Source organism: Pristiophorus japonicus, chromosome 2, assembly GCF_044704955.1.
Source record: "Pristiophorus japonicus isolate sPriJap1 chromosome 2, sPriJap1.hap1, whole genome shotgun sequence".
In the NCBI taxonomy this organism is placed as follows: Eukaryota; Metazoa; Chordata; class Chondrichthyes; family Pristiophoridae; genus Pristiophorus; species Pristiophorus japonicus.
Window position 1 is genome coordinate 141,008,412 of NC_091978.1, and position 23,065 is coordinate 141,031,476.

Below are 23,065 nucleotides of genomic sequence, written 5' to 3' on the forward strand. Positions count from 1 at the left end.
AAGTGGGGTCAGAGTAGGGAAAAATGGTAAGACAAAATTAAAAGCATTGTATCTGAATGCACACAGCATTTGTAACAAGATAGATGAGTTGACGGCACAAATAGAAATAAATGGATATGATCTGATAGTCATTAGATAAACTTGGTTGCAAGGTGACCAAGGCTGGGAACTGAATAATCAGGGGTATTTGACATTTCGGAAGGATAGGCAGAAAAGAAAAGGAGGTGGGGGAGCTCTGTTAATAAAGGATGAGATTGGTGTATTGGTAAGAAATTATATTGGCTCAGAAAATCAAGATGTAGAATCAGTTTGGGTGGAGATAAGAAATAATAAGGGAAAGAAGTCACTGGTGGGAGTAGTCTATAGGCCCCCCAAACAGTAGCTACACTGTAGGACACAGTATAAATCAAGAAATAATGGAGGCTTGTAAGAAAGGTACAGCAAGAATAATGGGTGATTTTAATCTTCATATTGATTGGACAAATCAAATTGGCAAAGGTTGCCTTGAGGACGAGTTCATAGAGTGTATTAAGGATGGTTTCTTAGAACAATACATTGTGGAACCAATCAGGGAGCAGATTACTTTAGATCTGGTAATGTGTAATGAGACAGGATTGATTAATGATCTCATAATAAAGGATTTTCTAGGGAAGATCATAGCATGGTAGAATTTCAAATTCAGTTTGAGGGTGAGAAAGTTGGGTCTCAAACTAGTGTCCTGAACTTAAATAAAGGCAATTACAAAAGGCATGAAGGCAGAGTTGGCAAAAGTGGACTGGGAAAATAGATCAAAGAGTAAGATGATAGATAAGCAGTGGCAGACATTTCAGGAGATATTTTATGACTCTCAGCAAAGACATATTCCAGTGAGAAAGAAAGACTCCAAGAGAAGGATGAACCATCCGTGGCTAACTAAGGAAGTAATGGAGGGTATGAAATTGAAAACAAAGGCATACAATGTTGCGAAGATTAGTGATAGGCCAAAAACAGACAGTAAGAGCTTCCACAGGTATATAAAAAGGAAGAGAGTGGTTAAAGTAAATGTTGGTCCCACAGCTGATGAGACTGGGGAATTAATAATGGGAAACAGGGAAATGGCAGAGAGTTTGAACAAATATTTCATATCGGTCTTCACGGCAGAAGACACTAAATACATCCCAATAATAGATAATCAAGGGTTAATAGGGAGGAGGAACTTAAAACAATCACCATCACAAGAGAAAAACTATTAGGCAAACTAATGGGACTAAAGGTAGACAAGTCTCCTGGACCTGACCGCCTGCAGCCTAGGGTCTTAAAAGAAATGGCTGCAGAGATAATGGATGCATTGGTTGTAATCTACCAAAATACCCTGGATTCTGGAGAGGTCCCAGCGGATTGGAAAACCGCAAATTAAATGCCCCTATTTAAGAAAGGAGGGAGAAATGAAGCAGGGAACTATAGACCAGTGAGTCTAACATCTGTCATTGGGAAAATGCTGGAGGTCATCATTAAGGAGTTGGTAGCAGGACATTTAGAAAATCATAATACAGTCAAGCAGAGTGAGCATGGTTTTATGAAAGGGAAATCATGTTTGACAATTTGCTGGAGTTCCTTTGAGGATCTAACGAGCAGGGTGGATAACGGGGAACCAGTATATGTAGTGTATTTGGATCTCCAAAAGGCATTCGATAAGGTGCCACATAAAAGGTTACTGCATAAGATAAGAGCTCTCAGGGTTAGGGGTAATATATTAGCATTGATAGAGGATTGGCTAACTAATAGAAAACAGAGAGTCAGGATAAATGGGTCATTTTCAGGTTGGCAAACTGTAACTAGTGGGGTGCCACAGGGATCTGTGCTGGGGGCCTCAACTATTTACAATCTATATTAATGACGGATGAAGGGACCGAGTGTAATGTAGCCAAATTTGCTGATGATACAAAGATAGGTGGGAAAGCAAGTTGTGAGGACACAAAGAATCTTCAAAGGGATATAGATAGGCTAAGTGAATGGACAAACATTTGGCAGATGGAGTATAACGTGGGAAAATGTGAAGTTATCCACTTTTGTAGGAAAAATAAAAAAGCAAATTATTATTTAAAGAGAGAGAGATTACAAAATGCTGCAGTACAAAGGGATCTGGGGGACCTTGTACATGAAACACAAAATGTTAGCATGCAGGTACAGCAAGTAATTAGGAAGGCAAATGGAATGTTGGCCTTTATTGCAAGGAGGATGGAGTATAAAAGTAGGGAAGCCCTGCGACAACTGTACAGGGCGTTGGTGAGACCACACCTGGAGTACTGCGTACAGTTTTAGTCTCCTTATTTAAGGAGGGACATACTTGCATTGGAGGCAGAGAAGGTTCACGAGATTGATTCCTGAGATGAAGGGGTTGTATTATGAAGAAAGGTTGAGCAGGTTGGGCCTATACACATTGGAGCTCAGAAGAATGAGGGGTGATCTTATTGAAACATATAAGATTATGAGGGGGCTTGACAGGGTAGATGTCGAGAGGATGTTTCTCCTCGTGGGGGAATCTAGAACGAGGGGGCATAGTCTCAGAATAAGAGATTGCCCATTTATGAGGAGGAATTTCTTCTCAGAGGGCAGTGAATCTGTGGAATTTTCTACCCCAGAGAGCTGTGGAGGCTGGGTCATTGACTATATTTAAGGTGGACATCGACAGATTTTTGAACAGTAAGGAGTCAAGGGTTATGGGGAGTGAGTTGAGAAGTGGAGTTGAGGGCAAGATCAGGTCAGCCATTATCTTAATCAATGGCGGAGCAGGCTCGAGGGAACAAATGGCCGCCTGCTGCTGCTATTTCTTATGTTCTGATGTAAATGTCAGGTCACTTGCCTCGCTGGCAGCAGACCAAAGATAAATCCTGGGGGGGGTGAAAATCGGAGCAGGCGCTATTGCAACAACTTGAGTTGGGGCAGACTCCTGCTCCCACAGGAAGTTTTTTTTTAATGATGCAATCTTGCCTTTAGTTAGCAGTCGCAGCTCCTGCTTAAGAATCTTGAGCGTGGCAGTTCTGACTCCTGTCCCGCTCATTACAATAACATTTCTGTGAGGGGACCTAACACAAGCGGTATGCCTTTCATTTACATATTTAAGGTATGTGATACCTGTTTTAGGCAGCTATATATTACAGATAAAAATTGAGTTGGCTGCTACCTTGTCATTTTAGTGTTACTGCAATATTAAAGTTGCAGCATAAATGCAGCCTTAGGAATATCAAACCTAGAGATTAGAGAAATCACTTTTCGTTGAGTGATGAGTTTATGGAACATATTCCCAGTCAAGCAGTTGATGCAGTTTCAGTTAACTCCTTCAGAAAGGACCTCGATTATTGCCTTTTTGGGAACAAGACTGGAGATTATAGGTATGGTGAGATGATCAAACATTTTACAGGATATGATAGCTCCAGTCCAGAGATTGAGTAGTGGAAAGGAGGAGATTGATAAAAATGTTATAGTTTTGTTTCATCAGTGATATTTATGAATAACATTCTTGCAATAAGTGGAATAGACCCACAAAAGGTAGATTGTACATGGTATGGAGAACTTAAAGAAGAAGAGGCCATTTAAACACAGCCCTCCAATATCTTAACTCTCCCATCATAACATTCAATTGTATTTTGAACAATCCAAATGGTTTTGCCTGTACTGCCCTGAATAGGATGGAAATTTGTAGTGAAGCTTGCTTTATACTGCCCCTGATGCTAACTTCAGAAGACCCCTACCTACTTGCACCAATGTGAGTTTATTTTCCTGTCATATCAGTCATTCTTGTATCCTGAGTAAAAATACAAACTTTAAGGGAGATATTCCACATTGGTGCTCCAGACAGGAAATCTCTTTTGCTGCTAAATGACTAAATTAAACATTAAATTATATTGAGACTGTGTTAATTAAAGAGAACGTAGGAATGGCAATATACTCATTGATAACACCCCTACCACTCATCACAATTCTGTTCCAAGGGCTAATACAATTTTTTAAAATCCCAGCCCTGTATCTCACTACAGTTAGCTGAATCAGAAATCGATAATGCTGTCCTGAATTTTCTAACTGCACCCGATGGCAGTTTGTTCCACAAATGGATGATTAACTTAGAATCTACTTCTCAGGCTTAGTCACTTTCACTTAATATCCTTTCAGCCAGTTTATGTCCAATCAGACTAGGCAAGATTTAAGCCCAATTCCCAGAGGTGAAAGGGTTTTTCCACAACTCACTACCAATTCTTTTTGTAGCTCAATATTTTTTATTTAAATCAATACCTTCTATTAAACTATTGGTTTCTCCACTGCACCCAACTTCCATTAATTAAACTTTCAAAGTAATTGCTCCTGAGCACATTGTTAGCTCTCTTTTAGAAATATTGGCCCCCAAGTTTCGACATGATTTACTCCTGATTTTTAGGAGCAACTGGTGTAGAACGGAGTATCTTAGAAATCGGAATTCTCGTCATTTAGTTTGCTCCAGTTCTAGTCAGTTAGAACAGTTTCACTTTGGAACAGAATTTTTTTTTCAAAAGGGGGTGTGGTGTGTCCGGCCACTTACGCCTGTTTTCAAAGTTTCGTCAGTGAAAACTTACTCCAAATTAACTTAGAATGGAGTAAGTGAAGATTTTTGTACGCTCGAAAAAACCTTGTCTACACTTTAGAAAATCAGGCGTAGGTTTCAAACCAAGCGTAGGGAATGGGGGGGGGGGGTTTAAAGGGAAGTTTACAAACATTAAACACTTCAGTTTTACAAATAAAGAGCCATCATCAATAATAAATGCTAAATACATCAATAAATCAACCAATAAATCAATCAAAAAAAATTAATAAGAAATAATTTTTTTTTAAATCAATAAATAAAACATTTTCTACTTACCGACTGCAGCATCGGGAGCCCTCCAACAGCGTGCTGGGATGCCCTCCCCCCCCAGTGTGTCTCTGTCAGTGTCTCTATCTCTCTGTCTGTCTGCCTCTCATTCTCTGTCTGTCAGTGTCTGTGTTTCTGACAGCAAGGGGAGGGGGAGAAGGGGGGAGGGACGGGGGGGAGAAGGGGGGAGGGACGGGGGGGAGAAGGGGGGAGGGACGGGGGGGAGAAGGGGGGAGGGACGGGGGGGAGAAGGGGGGAGGGACGGGGGGGAGAAGGGGGGAGGGACGGGGGGGAGAAGGGGGGAGGGACGGGGGGGAGAAGGGGGGAGGGACGGGGGGGAGAAGGGGGGAGGGACGGGGGGGAGAAGGGGGGAGGGACGGGGGGGAGAAGGGGGGAGGGACGGGGGGGAGAAGGGGGAGGGACGGGGGGGAGAAGGGGGGAGGGACGGGGGGGAGAAGGGGGGAGGGACGGGGGGAGAAGGGGGGAGGGACGGGGGGGAGAAGGGGGGAGGGACGGGGGGGAGAAGGGGGGAGGGACGGGGGGGAGAAGGGGGGAGGGACGGGGGGGAGAAGGGGGGAGGGACGGGGGGGAGAAGGGGGGAGGGACGGGGGGGAGAAGGGGGGAGGGACGGGGGGGAGAAGGGGGGAGGGACGGGGGGAGAAGGGGGGAGGGACGGGGGGGAGAAGGGGGGAGGGACGGGGGGGAGAAGGGGGGAGGGACGGGGGGGAGAAGGGGGGAGGGACGGGGGGGAGAAGGGGGGAGGGACGGGGGGGGAGGGAGAAGGGGGGAGGGGAGAAGGGGGGAGGGACGGGGGGAGAAGGGGGGAGGGACGGGGGGGAGAAGGGGGGAGGGAGAAGGGGGAGGGAAGGGGGGAGAGAAGGAGGGAGGGACAGGGGGGAGAAGGGGGAGGGACGGGGCAGGGGGGAGAAGGGGGAGGGACGGGGGGGAGAAGGGGGGGAGAAGGGGGGAGGGATGGGGGGGGGGAAGGAGATGGGGGGGGGGGAAGGAGATGGGGGGGGGGAAGGAGATGGGGGGGGGGAGGAGATGGGGGGGGGAAGGAGATGGGGGGGGGGGAAGGAGATGGGGGGGGGAAGGAGATGGGGGGGGGGAAGGAGATGGGGGGGGGGGAAGGAGATGGGGGGGGGGGAAGGAGATGGGGGGGGAAGGAGATGGGGGGGGAAGGAGATGGGGGGGGAAGGAAATGGGGGGGGAAGGAGATGGGGGGGGGAGGAGATGGGGGGGAAGGAGATGGGGGGGGGGAAGGAGATGGGGGGGGGGAGGAGATGGGGGGGGGGAGGAGATGGGGGGGGGAGGAGATGGGGGGGGGAGGAGATGGGGGGGGGAGGAGATGGGGGGGGGAGGAGATGGGGGGGGGGAGGAGATGGGGGGGGAAGGAGATGGGGGGGGGAGGAGATGGGGGGGGGGAGGAGATGGGGGGGGGAGGAGATGGGGGGGGGGAGGAGATGGGGGGGGGAGGAGATGGGGGGGGGAAGGAGATGGGGGGGGAGGAGATGGGGGGGGGAGGAGATGGGGGGGGAGGAGATGGGGGGGGGAGGAGATGGGGGGGGGGAGGAGATGGGGGGGGAGGAGATGGGGGGGGGAGGAGATGGGGGGGGAAGGAGATGGGGGGGGGGAGGAGATGGGGGGGGGGAAGGAGATGGGGGGGGGAAGGAGATGGGGGGGGGGGAAGGAGATGGGGGGGGGAGGAGATGGGGGGGGGGAAGGAGATGGGGGGGGGGAAGGAGATGGGGGGGGGAAGGAGATGGGGGGGGGAAGGAGATGGGGGGGGGAAGGAGATGGGGGGGGGGAAGGAGATGGGGGGGAAGGAGATGGGGGGGGAAGGAGATGGGGGGGGAAGGAGATGGGGGGAAGGAGATGGGGGGGAAGGAGATGGGGGGGGAAGGAGATGGGGGGGAAGGAGATGGGGGGGGAAGGAGATGGGGGGGGAAGGAGATGGGGGGGGAAGGAGATGGGGGGGGGGAAGGAGATGGGGGGGGGGAAGGAGATGGGGGGGGGGAAGGAGATGGGGGGGGGAAGGAGATGGGGGGGGGGAAGGAGATGGGGGGGGGAAGGAGATGGGGGGGGGAAGGAGATGGGGGGGGAAGGAGATGGGGGGGGAAGGAGATGGGGGGGAAGGAGATGGGGGGGGAAGGAGATGGGGGGGGAAGGAGATGGGGGGGAAGGAGATGGGGGGGGAAGGAGATGGGGGGGGGAAGGAGATGGGGGGGGGAAGGAGATGGGGGGGGGAAGGAGATGGGGGGGGGAAGGAGATGGGGGGGGGAAGGAGATGGGGGGGGGGAAGGAGATGGGGGGGGGGAAGGAGATGGGGGGGGGGAAGGAGATGGGGGGGGGAAGGAGATGGGGGGGGGGGGGAAGGAGATGGGGGGGGGGAAGGAGATGGGGGGGGGAAGGAGATGGGGGGGGGGAAGGAGATGGGGGGGGGGAAGGAGATGGGGGGGGAAGGAGATGGGGGGGGGGAAGGAGATGGGGGGGGGGAAGGAGATGGGGGGGGGGAAGGAGATGGGGGGGGGAAGGAGATGGGGGGGGGGAAGGAGATGGGGGGGGGAAGGAGATGGGGGGGGAAGGAGATGGGGGGGGGAAGGAGATGGGGGGGGGAAGGAGATGGGGGGGGGAAGGAGATGGGGGGGGGAAGGAGATGGGGGGGGGAAGGAGATGGGGGGGGGGAAGGAGATGGGGGGGGGAAGGAGATGGGGGGGGGAAGGAGATGGGGGGGGGAAGGAGATGGGGGGGGGAAGGAGATGGGGGGGGGAAGGAGATGGGGGGGGGAAGGAGATGGGGGGGGGAAGGAGATGGGGGGGGGAAGGAGATGGGGGGGGAAGGAGATGGGGGGGGGAAGGAGATGGGGGGGGGAAGGAGATGGGGGGGGGGAAGGAGATGGGGGGGGGAAGGAGATGGGGGGGGGAAGGAGATGGGGGGGGGAAGGAGATGGGGGGGAGGAGATGGGGGGGGGAAGGAGATGGGGGGGGGAAGGAGATGGGGGGGGGAAGGAGATGGGGGGGGGAAGGAGATGGGGGGGGGAAGGAGATGGGGGGGGGAAGGAGATGGGGGGGGGAAGGAGATGGGGGGGGAAGGAGATGGGGGGGGAAGGAGATGGGGGGGGGAAGGAGATGGGGGGGGGAAGGAGATGGGGGGGGGAAGGAGATGGGGGGGGGAAGGAGATGGGGGGGGGAAGGAGATGGGGGGGGGAAGGAGATGGGGGGGGGGGAAGGAGATGGGGGGGGAAGGAGATGGGAAGGGAAAGGAGATGGGGGAGGGAAAGGAGATGGGGGAGGGAAAGGAGAAGGGGGAGGGAGGCTGAACGGGCCGGGCCCGAGACTTCGGTCAGGGCCCGTCCCCAGCACCAGATTTACAGGTAGGTGGCGTTGGGTCGGGTCGGGGGGTGTGGTGGGAGGGAGGTCGGTTCGGTGCGGAGGGCGGGTGGAAGCGGGAGTCGGGTCGGGTCTAGTCCGGCGGAGAGCGGGAGTCGGGTCGGGTCGGGTTGGTATCGGGGTCGGGGTCGGGGTTGGGGTCGGGGTCGGGGAAAGCAGGAGTCGGGTCGGGGTTGGGGTCGGGTCCGGTCCAGGGGTGGGGCGTGAGTTGGGTCGGTGTCGGGTCCGGTCCGGAGGTGGGGGGCGAGAAGCGGGAGTCGAGTCGGGTTAGGAGGAAGCAGGAGCTGGCCGTGGGAGGAGCCTTATTCACGCAGCCCCAGTGAGGCCATTCGGCCAGGGCTAGGGGCTGCGTGCTTCGGCCCCTCCCACACAGTTTTGGGCGCCTGGAGCTACTGCACATGCGTGCCCACTGTAACGCGCATGTGCAGAGGTCCCGGCACTGTTTTCAGCGCAGGGTCCTGGCTCCGGCCCCTACTGCTCGTGCTGCGCTGCGCCGAGCTGCAAACGACCTGCAGGGAGCTGGAGAATCTGGAAGTTTGTTTTAAGGCGCACTTTGTGGCGCGAAAAAGGGGCGTCCAGGTCGGGACTGTGCCATTCTAGGCGCGGCTCGAAACTTGGGCCCATTTGGCCTTGATTTTAATTGCCCCCCCCCAGCCTGGCAGAAATTGGCGTGGGTGGGTGGGGGGAGGTGGGTGGAGAAGTTAAACTAAGATGAGTCACTCACCTCCTCTGATGCAGCTGCCTGCCTTCCCGCCATGTCCCGATATTAACCTGCTCTTTTGAGCAGGCAAGCAGGACACCCGTAGGAAGGAAGTGGGGTCCAATTTTAAATAAGCTGATTGGGTCTGATGATGTCGGCAGGACCTGATCTGCAATTTTAGCTGAAGGCCTGAGAGGGGGGCAGTGACTGCTCCCCTGGCAGGCAAACCTAATGGTAGATGGATCATGGGCCAGAAGATGTCCAGAAGACGTTTAAAATAGCTAATAGAGGTGCAGGAGTCCTCCTCCGCGTAGAACAAAGAATTCTTGGTGGCTACCCCCCTCCCGCTCTCTACACAGGCTTCTTTCCCCTCCCGATCTCTGCCCACAGCATTCTTCTCCCTCCCAATCTTTGCCCACAGGCTTATCCCCAGTCCCGATGTTGCCCAGAGGCAAGGCCACTTAATTCCCTTTTTGGAAGGAAAGAAGGTATTCCAGTATAATTGACAATCTGCTCTCAAGACTGACTGATGAAGTTTTAAAACATAGGAACAGGAGTAGGCCACTCAGCAGAAGGAGCCTGTTCCATCTGTATCTCAACTCCATTTACCTGCCTTGTCTCAATACTCTGATATCCTTTCTGAACAAAGATCTATTGATCTCAGCCTTCTGAGGAATAGAGTTTCACTTTTCCACAACCTTACTGTGAAAAAATGCTTCCTTATTTCACTCCGAACTGGCCTGGCTAATTTTAAGATTGTGCACAATTGTTCTTGATTCCCCTACCAGAGAAAATAATCTCTCCGTGTCTACCCAATCAAACCCTTTTATCATTTTAAACACCTCAATTAGATCACCCCTTTATCTTCTATACTCAAGGGAATATTGACATTAATTGAGAAACAGTCTACCTAAAAGTCTACCAGAGAAAATAGTTTCTCTGTATCTACTCTATCAAATCCCTTTTTCATTTTAAACCTCAATTAGATCACCTCTCAATCTCAAACTCAAGGGAATATAAACCAAGTTTATGCAACCTGTGGTTATAATTGAACCCTTTAAGCCCTGGTAAAATTCTGGTGAATCTGCGTGGCACCTCCTCCAAAAGCCAATATATCTTTCCTGAGGTGCAGTGCCGAAAAATTAATTAAGTACTCTGGATGGGGTCGAACCAAGCCTCTGTATAAATGAAGTGTCACTTTGTATTTCAGCACCCTTGAGATAAATGCCAACATTTCATTATCGTTTTAGTTCTTTGTACCTGTGCACTAGCTTTTAGTGATTGGTGTACATGCACACGTAAATCCCTTTGACTTCTCCATAGCTCCTCGCCTCTTACCATTAAGAAAATATTACTAATTGTCTTTCTCAGAACCAAATTGGATGACCTCACACTTTGCCCATATTGAACTCCATCTGCCATAGTTTTGCACACTCAGTCTGTCTATGTCCCTTTGTAATTTCCTCCTCCCATCTGCACAACTTACTGTGCCCCCTAACATAGTGTATTGTGCAAACTTGGATATACAACTCTCTATTCCTTCATCCAAGTAATTAATATACATGATGAAAAGCTGAGGCCCTGGTACAGACCTTCTGGGTAACACCACTTGTCACGTACCACCAATCAGACAACGAACCCATTGTCTGTCTTTTACCTCCCAATCAATTACCAACTCATATCACAAGGTTACCTATAGTTCCATGTGCTCTCAGTTTTGCTGATAATCTCTTGTCAAACATTATAAAATGTGTTTTGAAAGTTGGTAGAGAAACATTTATAGACATGCCCCTACCCACCATGCTAATAACCTCCTCAAAAAAAATTCAACTATATTAGTCCAACATGGCCTACCTTTCACAAATCCATGCTGACTCTCATATCGACTGAGACCTGTTCAAGTGCTCAGTCACTTGGTCTTTGCTGAAAGATTCCAGTGGCTTCCTCACAACTGATGATAAGTGTATAGGTCTATAGTTACCTGGTTTCTCTCTCCCTTCCTTCCTTCCTTCTTAAATAATGGAATGATGTTTGTAATTTTCCAACCTATAGGCACAATTCTTGAATGTAGATACTTTGGAAAAGTTTGATTAATGCATATGTCATTTTTTCAATTGCTTTTGATACTCCGAGGTGGAAATCAGGTCATGGAGATTTGTCGATAATAAGTCTCATTATTTTCTCCAGTTTCTTATTTTTATTAAATATGTCCCCTTGACATATTTTTAGGTTCCCATGTGCCCCTGGTGTTCTGTTCTCTTTCTGCACTGTGAAAATGGATACATTAACAAGTCTGCCGTTTCCTTATTGTCTATTATAGTTTTGCCTGCATCTGTCTTTAATGGGCTCACATTCTCTTTTAGCACTTTTCTTCTCAATATATTTATCCAACTTTTGCAGATAGCTTTGAGATCACTTACAAGTACCCTTTTTGCACCCTATTACTTTCTTTTCCTTGCATTTGTTTTAGCTTGACATTGTTTCTTACCTCATTTGTTGGCTATAGTTGCTTAAGTACACGTGGGGTATTTACTGGTTTTATATCATAATTCTTTGAATATGTCCCACTCTTTATCTGCAGGCATTAACAGTTCAGCCCAGTTTACTATGGTCAATTTATTTCTCACTCCTTCGAATTTTGACGTTGAAATTTGAAACCTTGAATCGTGACTCTCCTATTCCCTATTAACTCTAATGTCCAATTCAATCATATTATGGTCACTATTTTCAAAATCTTCCCTTTCATCAGATTGATACCTAATTCTGGTTCATTATTAATTACTAAATCTAGAATGGCCTCTTCCCTTGCTAGTTCTAAAACATATTGTTCGAGAAAACTGTCCCGAATACATTCTAGAAATCCATTGTTTTAAGATGAGCTGTTCTGCTTCTCCCAGCCTGTGTGAAAATTAGTTGCCCAGATTTTGCAGTCGATGGTGAACGAACGGTGCTCAACGTTCATTACACTTACAGCTGCCCATAGAGGATAGTGTTAAGTCCAAGGTAGAAGCATATAAATTGGCCAGAAAAAGCAGCAAACCTGAGGACTGGGAGAAATTTAGAATTCAGCAGAAGAGGACAAAGGGTTTAATTAGAAGGGGGAAAATAGAGTATGAGAGGAAGCTTGCTGGGAACATAAAAACTGACTGCAAAAACTTCTATAGATATGTGAAGAGAAACAGAATAGTGAAGACAAAGTAGGTCCCTTGCAGTCAGAATCAGGTGAATTTATAATAGGGAACAAAGAAATGGCAGACCAGTTGAACAAATACTTTGGTTCTGTCTTCACAAAGGAAGACACAAATAACCATTCGGAAATACCGAGAGTCTAGTGAGAAGGAGGAACTGAAGGAAATCCTTATTAGTCGGGAAACTGTGTTAGGGAAATTGATGGGATTGAAGGCTGATAAATCCCCGAGGCCTGATAGTCTGCATTCCAGAGTACTTAAGGAAGTGGCTTTAGAAATAGTGGATGCATTGATGATCATTTTCCAACAGTCTATTGACTCTGGATCAGTTCCTATGGACTGGAGAGAAGCTAATGTAACACCACCTTTTAAAAAAGGAGGGAGAGAGAAGACAGAATTATAGACCTGTTAGCCTGACATCGATAGTGGGGAAAATGTTGGAATCAATTATTAAAGATGTAATAGCAGTGCATTTGGAAAGCAGTGACAGGATCGGTCCAAGTCAGCATGGATTTATGAAAGGGAAATCATGCTTGACAAATCTTCTAGAATTTTTTGAGGATATAACTAGTAGAGTGGACAAGGGAGAACCAGTGGATGTGGTGTATTTGGACTTTCAAAAGGCTTTTGACAAGGTCCCACACAAAAGATTGATGTGCAAAATTAAAGCAGATGGTGTTGGGGGTAATGTACTGATGTGGATAGAGAACTGGTTGTCAGATAGGAAGCAGGGAGTCAGGATGTACGGGTCCTTTCAGAATGGCAGGCAGTGACGAGTGGGGTGCCGCAGGGATCAGTGCTGGGACCCCAGCTATTTACAATATACATCAATAATTTAGATGAAGGAATTAAGTGTAATATCTCCAAATTTGCAGATGACACTACGCTGGGTGGCGGTGTGAGCTGTGAGGAGGATGCTAAGAAGCTGCAGGGTGACTTGGACAGGTTAGGTGAGTGAGCAAATGCATGGCAGATGCAGTATAATGTGGATAAATGTGAGGTTATCCACTTTGGTGGCAAAAACACAAAGGCAGAATGTTATCTGAATGGCAGAAGATTAGGAAAAGGGAAAGGTGCAACGAGACCTGGGTGTCATGGTACATCGGTCATTGAAAGTTGGCATGCAGGTACAGCAGGCGGTGAAGAAGGCAAATGGCATGTTGGCCTTCATAGCTAGGGGATTTGAGTATAGGAACAGGCAGGTCTTACTGCAGTTGTACAGGGCCTTGGTGAGGCCTCAGCTGGAATACTGTGTTCAGTCTTGGTCTCCTAATCTGAGGAAGAACGTTCTTGCTATTGAGGGAGTGCAGCGAAGGTTCACCAGACTGATTCCCGGGATGGCAGGACTGACATATGAGGAGAGACTGGATCGACTGGGCCTGTATTCACTGGAGTTTAGAAGGATGAGAGGGGATCTCTTAGAAACATATGAAATTCTGACGGGACTGGACAGGTTAGATGCAGGAAGAATGTTCCCGATGTTAGTAGATGGGCAATGGCAGACATTTAGAGACCGCATGGATGAATTACAACAATTATACATCCCTGTCTGGCATAAAAATAAAAAAGGGAAGGTGGCTCAACCATGGCTATCAAGGGAAATCAGGGATCGTATTAAAGCCAAGGAAGTGGCGTACAAATTGGCCAGAAATAGCAGCGAACCCAGGGACTGGGTGAAATTTAGAACTCAGCAGAGGAGGACAAAGGGTTTGATTAGGACAGAGAAAATAGAGTAAGAGAGGAAGCTTGCAGGGAACATTAAAATGGACTGCAAAAGCTTCTATAGATATGTAAAGAGAAAAAGGTTAGTAAAGACAAATGTCGGTCCCCTGCAGTCAGAATCAGGGGAAGTCATAATGGGGAACAAAGAAATGGCAGACCAATTGAACACGTACTTTGGTTCGGTATTCACTAAGGAGGACACAAACAACCTTCTAGATATAAAAGGGGTCAGAGGGTCTAGTAAGAAGGAGGAACTGAGGGAAATCCTTATTAGTCGGGGAAATTGATGGGATTGAAGGCCGATAAATCCCCAGGGCCTGATGGTTGCATCCCAGACTACTTAAGGAGGTGGCCTTGGAAATAGCGGATGCATTGACAGTCATTTTCCAACATTCCATAGACTCTGGATCAGTTCCTATGGAGTGAAGGGTAGCCAATGTAACCCCACTTTTTAAAAAAAGGAGGGAGAGAGAAACAGGGAATTATAGACCGGTCAGCCTGACATCGGTAGTGGGTAAAATGATGGAATCAATTATTAAGGATGTCATAGCAGCGCATTTGGAAAGAGCTGACATGATAGGTCCAAGTCAGCATGGATTTGTGAAAGGGAAATCATGCTTGACAAATCTTCTGGAATTTTTTGAGGATGTTTCCAGTAGAGTGGACAAGGGAGAACCAGTTGATGTGGTGTATTTGGACTTTCAGAAGGCTTTCGACAAGGTCCCACACAAGAGATTAATGTACAAAGTTAAAGCACATGGGATTGGGGGTAGTGTGCTGACATGGATTGAGAACTGGTTGGCAGACAGGAAGCAAAGAGTAGGAGTAAATGGGTACTTTTCAGAATGGCAGGCAGTGACTAGTGGGGTACCGCAAGGTTCTGTGCTGGGGCCCCAGCTGTTTACATTGTACATTAATGATTTAGACGAGGGGATTAAATGTAGTATCTCCAAATGTGCGGATGACACTAAGTCGGGTGGCGGTGTGAGCTGCGAGGAGGATGCTATGAGGCTGCAGAGTGACTTGGATAGGTTAGGTGAGTGGGCAAATGCATGGCAGATGAAGTATAATGTGGATAAATGTGAGGTTATCCACTTTGGTGGTAAAAACAGAGACAGACTATTATCTGAATGGTGACAGATTAGGAAAAGGGAAGGTGCAACAAGACCTGGGTGTCATGGTACATCAGTCATTGAAGGTTGGCATGCAGGTACAGCAGGCGGTTAAGAAAGCAAATGGCATGTTGGCCTTCATAGCGAGGGGATTTGAGTACAAGGGCAGGGAGGTGTTACTACAGTTGTACAGGGTCTTGGTGAGGCCACACCTGGAGTATTGTGTACAGTTTTGGTCTCCTAACTTGAGGAAGGACATTCTTGCTATTGAGGGAGTGCAGCGAAGGTTCACCAGACTGATTCCCGGGATGGTGGGACTGACATATCAAGAAAGACTGGATCAACTGGGCTTGTATTCACTGGAGTTCAGAAGAATGAGAGGGCATCTCATAGAAACGTTTAAAATTCTGATGGATTTAGGCAGATTAGATGCAGGAAGAATGTTCCCAATGTTGGGGAAGTCCAGAACCAGGGGTCACAGTCTAAGGATAATGGGTAAGCCATTTAGGACCGAGATGAGGAGAAACTTCTTCACCCAGAGAGTGGTGAACCTGTGGAATTCTCTACCACAGAAAGTTGTTGAGGCCAATTCACTAAATATATTCAAAAAGGAGTTAGATGTAATCCTTACTACTAGGGGGATCAAGGGGTATGGCGAGAAAGCAGGAATGGGGTACTGAAGTTGCATGTTCAGCCATGAACTCATTGAATGGCGGTGCAGGCTCGAAGAGCCGAATGGCCTACTCCTGCACCTATTTTCTATGTTTCTATGTTAGGGAAGTCCAGAACCAGGGGACACAGTCTAAAGATAAGGGGTAAGCCATTTAGGACTGAGATGAGAAGAAACTTCTTCACTCAGAAAGTGGAATTCTCAACCGCAGAGAGTGGTTGATGCCAGTTCGTTGGATATATTCAAGAGAGAGTTAGATATGGCCCTTATGGCTAAAGGGATCAAGGGGTATGGAGAGAAAGCAGGAAAGGGGTACTGAGGTGAATGATGAGCCATGATCTTATCGAATGGTGGTGCAGGTTCGAAGGGCCGAATGGACTTCTCCTGCACCTATTTTCCATGTTTCTATGTTTCTAGACTTTTCGTGGGCTTTTGCATGGCAACTTACAGTCATCGAGAGTCCAATACAGCACGGCACCGTCTTCAGGGGATCTGGGACCTGTGTGAGCAGGTCAACCAACAGCGTGCCTCGGTAACCAATCAAATTGAAGAACCCTCACTAGGGCACGCAGAGCCTGAACCAGGAGTGCATGTTAGAATAGTTATAATTCAATGTCAAGTCATTATACAGAAAACAAAATAAAGAAGGAAAGCCACAGGGGATTAAGAGAGAGATAGAGAGATAAAAGAGACAGAAAGAAAAAGTTTTAATAAAAACATTAATTTTAATTTTTACATTTTTTTAAATCTGCAAGAATAATTAAAATCTGAAGGAATGAGTCTCTACACTTGTAAAAGTAAATTTGAAGTGCCAGAGAGGCTGTTTGGTAGTAATTGTGTTTTTATTATCAATATTACTGCCCTTCCTTCTTCCCAAATTTCCCTATCCATTTTAAAGATCCCATAGCCTGGAATATTTAGTTCCCAATCTGGTCAGCTCGTAGCCAGGTCTCTGTAATGGCTACTACTTCATACCCTTTGAGATGAATTTGTGCTTCGAACTCATTTATTTCATTTCTTTTGCTTCTATATTCATGAATTTGGGTAACTGTCCCCATGTGTCCATATGTCCTGCTGGTCTTTTTCATAATTTTTGACAGTGTGGATTTTCTCCTCCTAGCCCTTAATTAGGTTAAATCTTTCTCCACTTATCCTTCTGCAAGGACATGGATACCACCCTATCTGTATAGCCTTTCCTTTCTGCATTTACAATCGTATCCAGTAATATTAAATATCAAAATTATTAAACTATATGCAATTAGTAATTTTCAGTCTCTATGCAAATTTTATTAGAAAAAGCAAGACTGTACATTTCAAAATAATCCATTTCCAATTCTACTCATTGCTTTTAGCACAATATAATTTTTACATAGAAACTGAAAATTCAGTAGATAATTATTTAGAACCATGTTTATCCTACTTGAGACAGACCATCCTAACTCACATAGGATTTTGTGACGTAGTTATATGTTTTTTTGCCATCCATGGAACAAAAATGGTATTCCATAGTTAATTATGGAGTAACCACTATTTAAGAACTATTTATAAAGGGCAGATGTTAGATGCTGATGCCTGAAACTGTTCAAAATCACTTTGGTATTTTAGAGTTTGCACCTGTCTTCAAGTAGACACATCCTTTTTTGATCCGCTTATAGAACAAAACCCTGCACCTGAAACAAGCCACACCTACATCAATCTATATTTACCCACTTCAAAAATAAAAAGAATAAAAAGGTAATCCTTAAATTGCACATATATGTACAAGAGAAACATTTGAAACTAGATAAGTTTCATCGATTAAAGATCACAAATTTTTGTGCTGTAAACTATAAAAATTACCTCTTCAATTATCAGTGAATGTTCCAACTAGAAACCAAAGCAGGTTTTAAACTTACACTCTCACCTCTTCAGTTTTGCACAAGATTCACTCATGTAACAGATTCATAAGGTTAAAACCTAGTTATTCATACAATGGTCAGTAATGATCCATGGACTTGGCATGGTTATGGGCATTTTTAGTTTAAAAAAAAAATGATGATACATTTTAACTAGTCCTTGATCTGATCTCGATTAAACGTTTTTCCATCTAACCATGGATAGTAGAGAAATACTGCATGTAGTCCTGGCCACTGCATTATTCAAAAGGCATTAGAGCTGTGAAAAATGTACAATAATTTTCATTACCATTGCATTATTGCACCATTTAAGGAGAAAAGAAAAAGAGAAAGAAAAAAGGAAGAAAGGGAAGTCCTTGATCTGATCTCTATTAAATATGTTTGCAACTAACCATGGATAGTGGAGAAAAAGAAATTCTCCAAATACACCAAGTTTCAGAAAAATGTATTGGTTTCATGTCACAGTAGAAATACTGCATGTAGTTCTGGCCATTGCATTATTCAAAAGGCATTAGAGCTGTGAAAAATGTACAGCAATTTTCATTACCATTGCATTATTGCACCATAAAGGAGAAGAAAGACTTAAAAAAATGGAGGCTTTATTGGAAATAGAAAGTTAAGGGGAAATCTAGTATAGGTTTTGAAAACTTTGAAAGGTTCGAAGAGGGTGAATAATGAAAGACTGTATCCACTGGGTGGCAAATCAGTAACAAGAAGCATAGACTTATTTTTATTACAAGGGATAAGTTAGAAGATTTTTTTCCCCAAAAAAGAAAAGGAAAAAGGAAAAAGAAGAAAAGAAGAAAAGAAAGAAGAAAAGAAAGACTTGCCATTCACGACCACTGGACATCTCAAAGCACTGTACAGCCAATGAAGTACTTTTGAAGTGTGGGATACGTGGCAGCCAATTTGCGCACAAGCAAGCTCCCACAAACAGCAATGTGACAATGACCAGATAATCTGTTTTTTGTAATGCTGATTGAGGGATAAATATTGGCCAGGACACTGGGGATAACTCCCCTGCTCTTCGAAATAATGGCATGGGATCTTTTATGTCCACTTGAGTGAGCAAATGGGACCTCGGTTTAACGTCTCATCTGAAAGATGGCATCTTCAACAGTGCAGCGTTCCTTCAGCACAGCACTGGAGTGTCAGGCTAGATTTTTTGTGCAAAGGTTCCTGTAGTGGGCCTTGAACCCACAACCTTCTGACTCCGAGCTAAGAGTGCTAGTCACTGAGCCATAGAACGGCACTATATAAATGCAAGTCTTTCTTTCTATCATAACGTCATTTAAAACGGAACTGGATAAGTATGTGAAAAGTATTACAAAAGAGCATTGGGAAATGTTGAGAGCAGACAGTTTCAGCTGAACAGCTAGAATTTACACAGGCCCAACAGCACAAAAGAACTACAATCTCTATGATTCTGTTACTCAAAAATCAAATCCTGAACAAATGTTTCTGTGCTGTCACAAATAAGATCCACTTCAGATGTTTTCATGTCAGTGTTGTTCATAAGAACATAAGAACAACATAAGAAATAGGAACAGGAGTAGGCCACCTGGCCCCTTTAGCCTGCTCCACCATTTAATAAGATCATGGCTGATCTGATCAAGGATTAAGCTCCACTTCCCTGCCCGCTCCCATAACCCTTTATTCCCTTATCGCTCAAAAATCTGCCTATCGCCACCTTAAATATATTCAATGATCCAGCCTCCACAGCTCTCTGGGGCAGAGAATTCCATAGATTTACAACCCTTTGAAAGAAATGTCTCCTTATCTCAGTTTTAAATGGGTGGCCCCTTATTCTGAGACTATGTCCCCTCGTTTTAGTTTCCGCTATGAGTGTAAATATCCTCTCTGCATCCACCTTGTCGAGCCCCCTCATTATCTTATATGTTTTGATAAGATCAGCTCTCATTCTTCTGAACTCCAATATGTATAGGCTCAACCTACTCAACCTATCTTCATATGTCAACCCCCTCATCTCTGGAATCAACCTAGTGAACCTTCTCTGAACAGCTTCCAATGCAAGTATATCCTTCCTTAATTACGGAGACCAAAACTGCACGCAGCACACTAGGTGTGGCCTCACCAATACTCTGTACAGTTGTAGCAGGTCTTCTCTATTTTTATACTCTATCTCCCTTGCAATAAAGGCCAACATTTCATTTGCCTTCCTGATAGCATGCTGTACCTGCATACTAACAGTTTGTGTTTCATGCATAAGGACCCCCAGGTCCCTTTGTATTGCAGCACTTTGCAATTTTTCTCCATTTAAATTATAATTTATTTTTCTATTTTTTCTGATAAAGTAGATAATCTCACATTTTCCCACATTATACTCCATCTGCCAATTTTTTACCCACTCACTTAGTCTGTCTATATCCCTTTGCAGATTTTTTATGTCTTCCTCACAATTTGCTTTCTCACCCATCTTTGTATCATCAGCAAACTTGGCTGCATTACACTCGGTCCCTTCATCCAAGTCATTAATATAGATGGTAAATAGTTGAGGACCTAGCACCGATCCCTGCGGCATCCCACTGGTCACTGTTTGCCAACTGGAAAATGACCTGTTTATCCCGACTCTCTGTTTTCTGTTAGTTAGCCAATCTTCTCTCCATGCTAATATATTACCCCCAACCCCGTGAACTTTTATCTTGTGCAGTAACCTTTTATTTGGCACTTTATCGAATGCCTTCTGGAAATCCAAATACAACACATCCACTGGTTCTCCATTATCCACCCTGCTCATTACATCCTCAAGATATATGCAAACATAACTTGGCGGGTGGTGGAGGAGCGACTCCATGACCCAAGGACCAATGTTGCAAATGAAAAGTTATTCCATGTACCTGTTCTTTTTTCTATTCACTGTTTTGAGTTCACTGCTCACTCCAGCCCCCTAATCAATAATGTGTGGAGAATAGAAAAACAGAACATGCTGAAAATAGACAGCAGGTCCATAAGAAAAGAGGCTAACAATTTGTACTAGACCCTTCATAAGAATGGGAAGTGTAAGCGTGTTTGTAAGCGTGTAAGAGCGTGTGAGTGTTTGTGCGCGCGTATAAGTGTGCGAGTGCATTAGTATGCACGCGCAAGAGTACGTGTGATTGAGTGTACGTGAGCGAGTAAGAGTGCAAAAGTGTATGTATGAAAGAGTAAGAGTTTGTGTGCGAGAGAGAGCAAGAGAGCATGTAAGTGTTTGACTGTAAGTGTAAAGGTGTGTGTGATTACAAGAGTGCAAAAGTTTATATGGGTGAGAGGAGATTTAAAATTAAATTCCATTAGCATTAACATGGCATAAGGCCTTTAATGAAGAATTCTTGATCAAAACTGGTCATCATTATAAACTTGAAATCCACACAAAAATTCAAGAAAAATTGTTTTCTTTACTATATTGTAATAAACTAAAATTGAGATCAAAATAGGCAGTATAAAGTACATACCACTAAGAACTCCTTCTTGTCCACCATTTCATTGCCATCAGTATCAAACATGTTGAAAGCTATTTTAAAACCTGCATGAGGTTCTGCAACATATGCAAAATACCAATACATTAGTGATAAAAGAGTAACAACAGACATATGCAAAATGTTTACACATTTCTGTGCCTTAATTCCTTTTTTTGTTGTTTAATTCTATAGGTGGGGCAAGGAACAAAGTTTTAATTGATAAGAGTTTAAAATATTGAATATGGGGATTAAGGTATGTGTATTACTATCAACTCATAAGAGACTAGCAAGACTAATTACAGGTAAATCTCTTTCAAAGAGTATGAAATGAAAATGCAAACAGTGGTATGAACCAGTAATGTAAAAGCAAGATTTCTTTATGTTTACATGTATAACTTTAAAATCTATCAAGAAGAAGTTTGAAGGTACAAATTTTATATTATGTATAAATGTATATAAAAGGAAGACAGAGAAACAATGCAGTTAAGTATTGGATATATGCTTTTTTCATGGACCAAACTGCTTTCTCCTTCTTGTCTTTTGCTTTATACAAATTTCCTGCTTCATTAATGATATTTCATCTTTCGTAAATGTTTTGTTAGACGACATGTTGATCAGTTTCCAGTGCTTAAAATTATATTTAATCGTTGAAAAATATTACCATGTAAGTATGAAAAAACAAACTGCACCATTTATATAGTGCCCTTCACTTGAGAAAACATCCCAAGGTGTTTTAATGCAAAAACAGTTTGAGTACATTTTCCTTATTGCCAACAGGGAATACACAAATGAGAATAAAATTAGTGATTACTTCATCTAATAACAGATTTAAAAACAGTTCAAAATTAATTAATTGAAATACATAGCATTCCGTTACCATCTGGAACAAGACAGGTTAGCACTCATTAGAACAAGAAAATAGGAAGGGAGCCCAATATAGGACCAGCCAAAACAAAGGGCAAGAGAAAAAACAGTCCCAAAATGGAATGGAACAATTTGGAAGGCAGGTGGGAGATGGTTAAGGTCTGAAATTGCTACGGTTCAGACGCGAGGGCTTCTAAACGCCTGGGGGAAGATGAGTTACTGAAGTTTGCATTGAGCTTGGTTAGAACAGTGTAGGAGACCGAAGACAAAAATGTTGGAGTGGCATAGAGTAGCGACTCCTGACCTGCATCTATTTTTCTGTTCACATTTTTGTTTTAGTGATTCTTATTTTAAAAAAAACTTTTACCTCCTTTTTCCAGTTTTCACAAAGGCCTCTCCACCTGAAACTTTAACCTTTTTTTTGTCTTTTCAGATGTTGACAGATCTGTACTTCCAGCATTTTCTGTTGTTATTGCAACAGTTTGTCAGCAAATAGTTTAACACTTGACAGAAATACTTAACATATCGAAAAGGAGCTATTTATTGAAATAATGGTGATATAAGTTATGAAAGCTGCTAATGGTTTATTTTTGTGTTTCAATTCAGAACTTATTGTCTGTACCTTAACATAAAGATTAGAAACATGCAGTTGTGAAAATTGTTACTCTACATATTTTAAGCAAAATGGTAACATGTAGATTTCTTAAAATATGCACAGCCTCTTAATTAAGATTATTAAACATGCCAGTTTCAGAGACTCACTTGTTAGTATGCACAAAAGAAACAAATATTCTGTGTAGGCAATCAGACCTAAAAAAGGAGAAAAAATGGCATATTTGATTATGTTGAAATAAGAACAAAAAAAATCAACTGCAGGTTAGTCAGCATATGAAAGAGAATCAAGGTTTTTATCCTTTGGAAAAAGTTTCCTGTTTATACTAAACCTGAAGATGGTAAAGTGCATTTGTTGAGATTAAATAGTCTTCTGCCTTACAACTTGTTGCTTTTGTTCCCTAAAGCGTATAAAAATAGAGAACAAACAACATAATTGACCTTCTAAGTGGCTACAACCTCAAATAAAATTAAGGTATCCCTATGACATTCATCTACAGATAAGATGCTCCTTAGGTTTTGATAAGAGGGTGTAAAACATCCTTAGGTAATCACTCAATTAATGTGAATACTTTATTTTTTTTATTTTGTTTT

The 23,065-nt window shown here is 44.9% G+C and overlaps 1 protein-coding gene across 2 annotated transcripts in view; it reads right to left on the reverse strand.

The window, feature by feature from the left end:
- The window catches only part of micu3a (mitochondrial calcium uptake family, member 3a), a 341,423-nt gene that overhangs the window by 144,649 nt on the left and 173,709 nt on the right, over positions 1–23,065 (reverse strand). For both annotated transcript variants that reach the window (XM_070869807.1, XM_070869800.1), the window contains exons 5-6: positions 22,622–22,669; positions 20,990–21,072 (exon numbers count right to left, since the gene is read on the reverse strand). In XM_070869807.1, the coding sequence (XP_070725908.1) occupies positions 20,990–21,072; positions 22,622–22,669 (131 nt within the window). The remainder of the gene's footprint in view (positions 1–20,989; positions 21,073–22,621; positions 22,670–23,065) is intronic.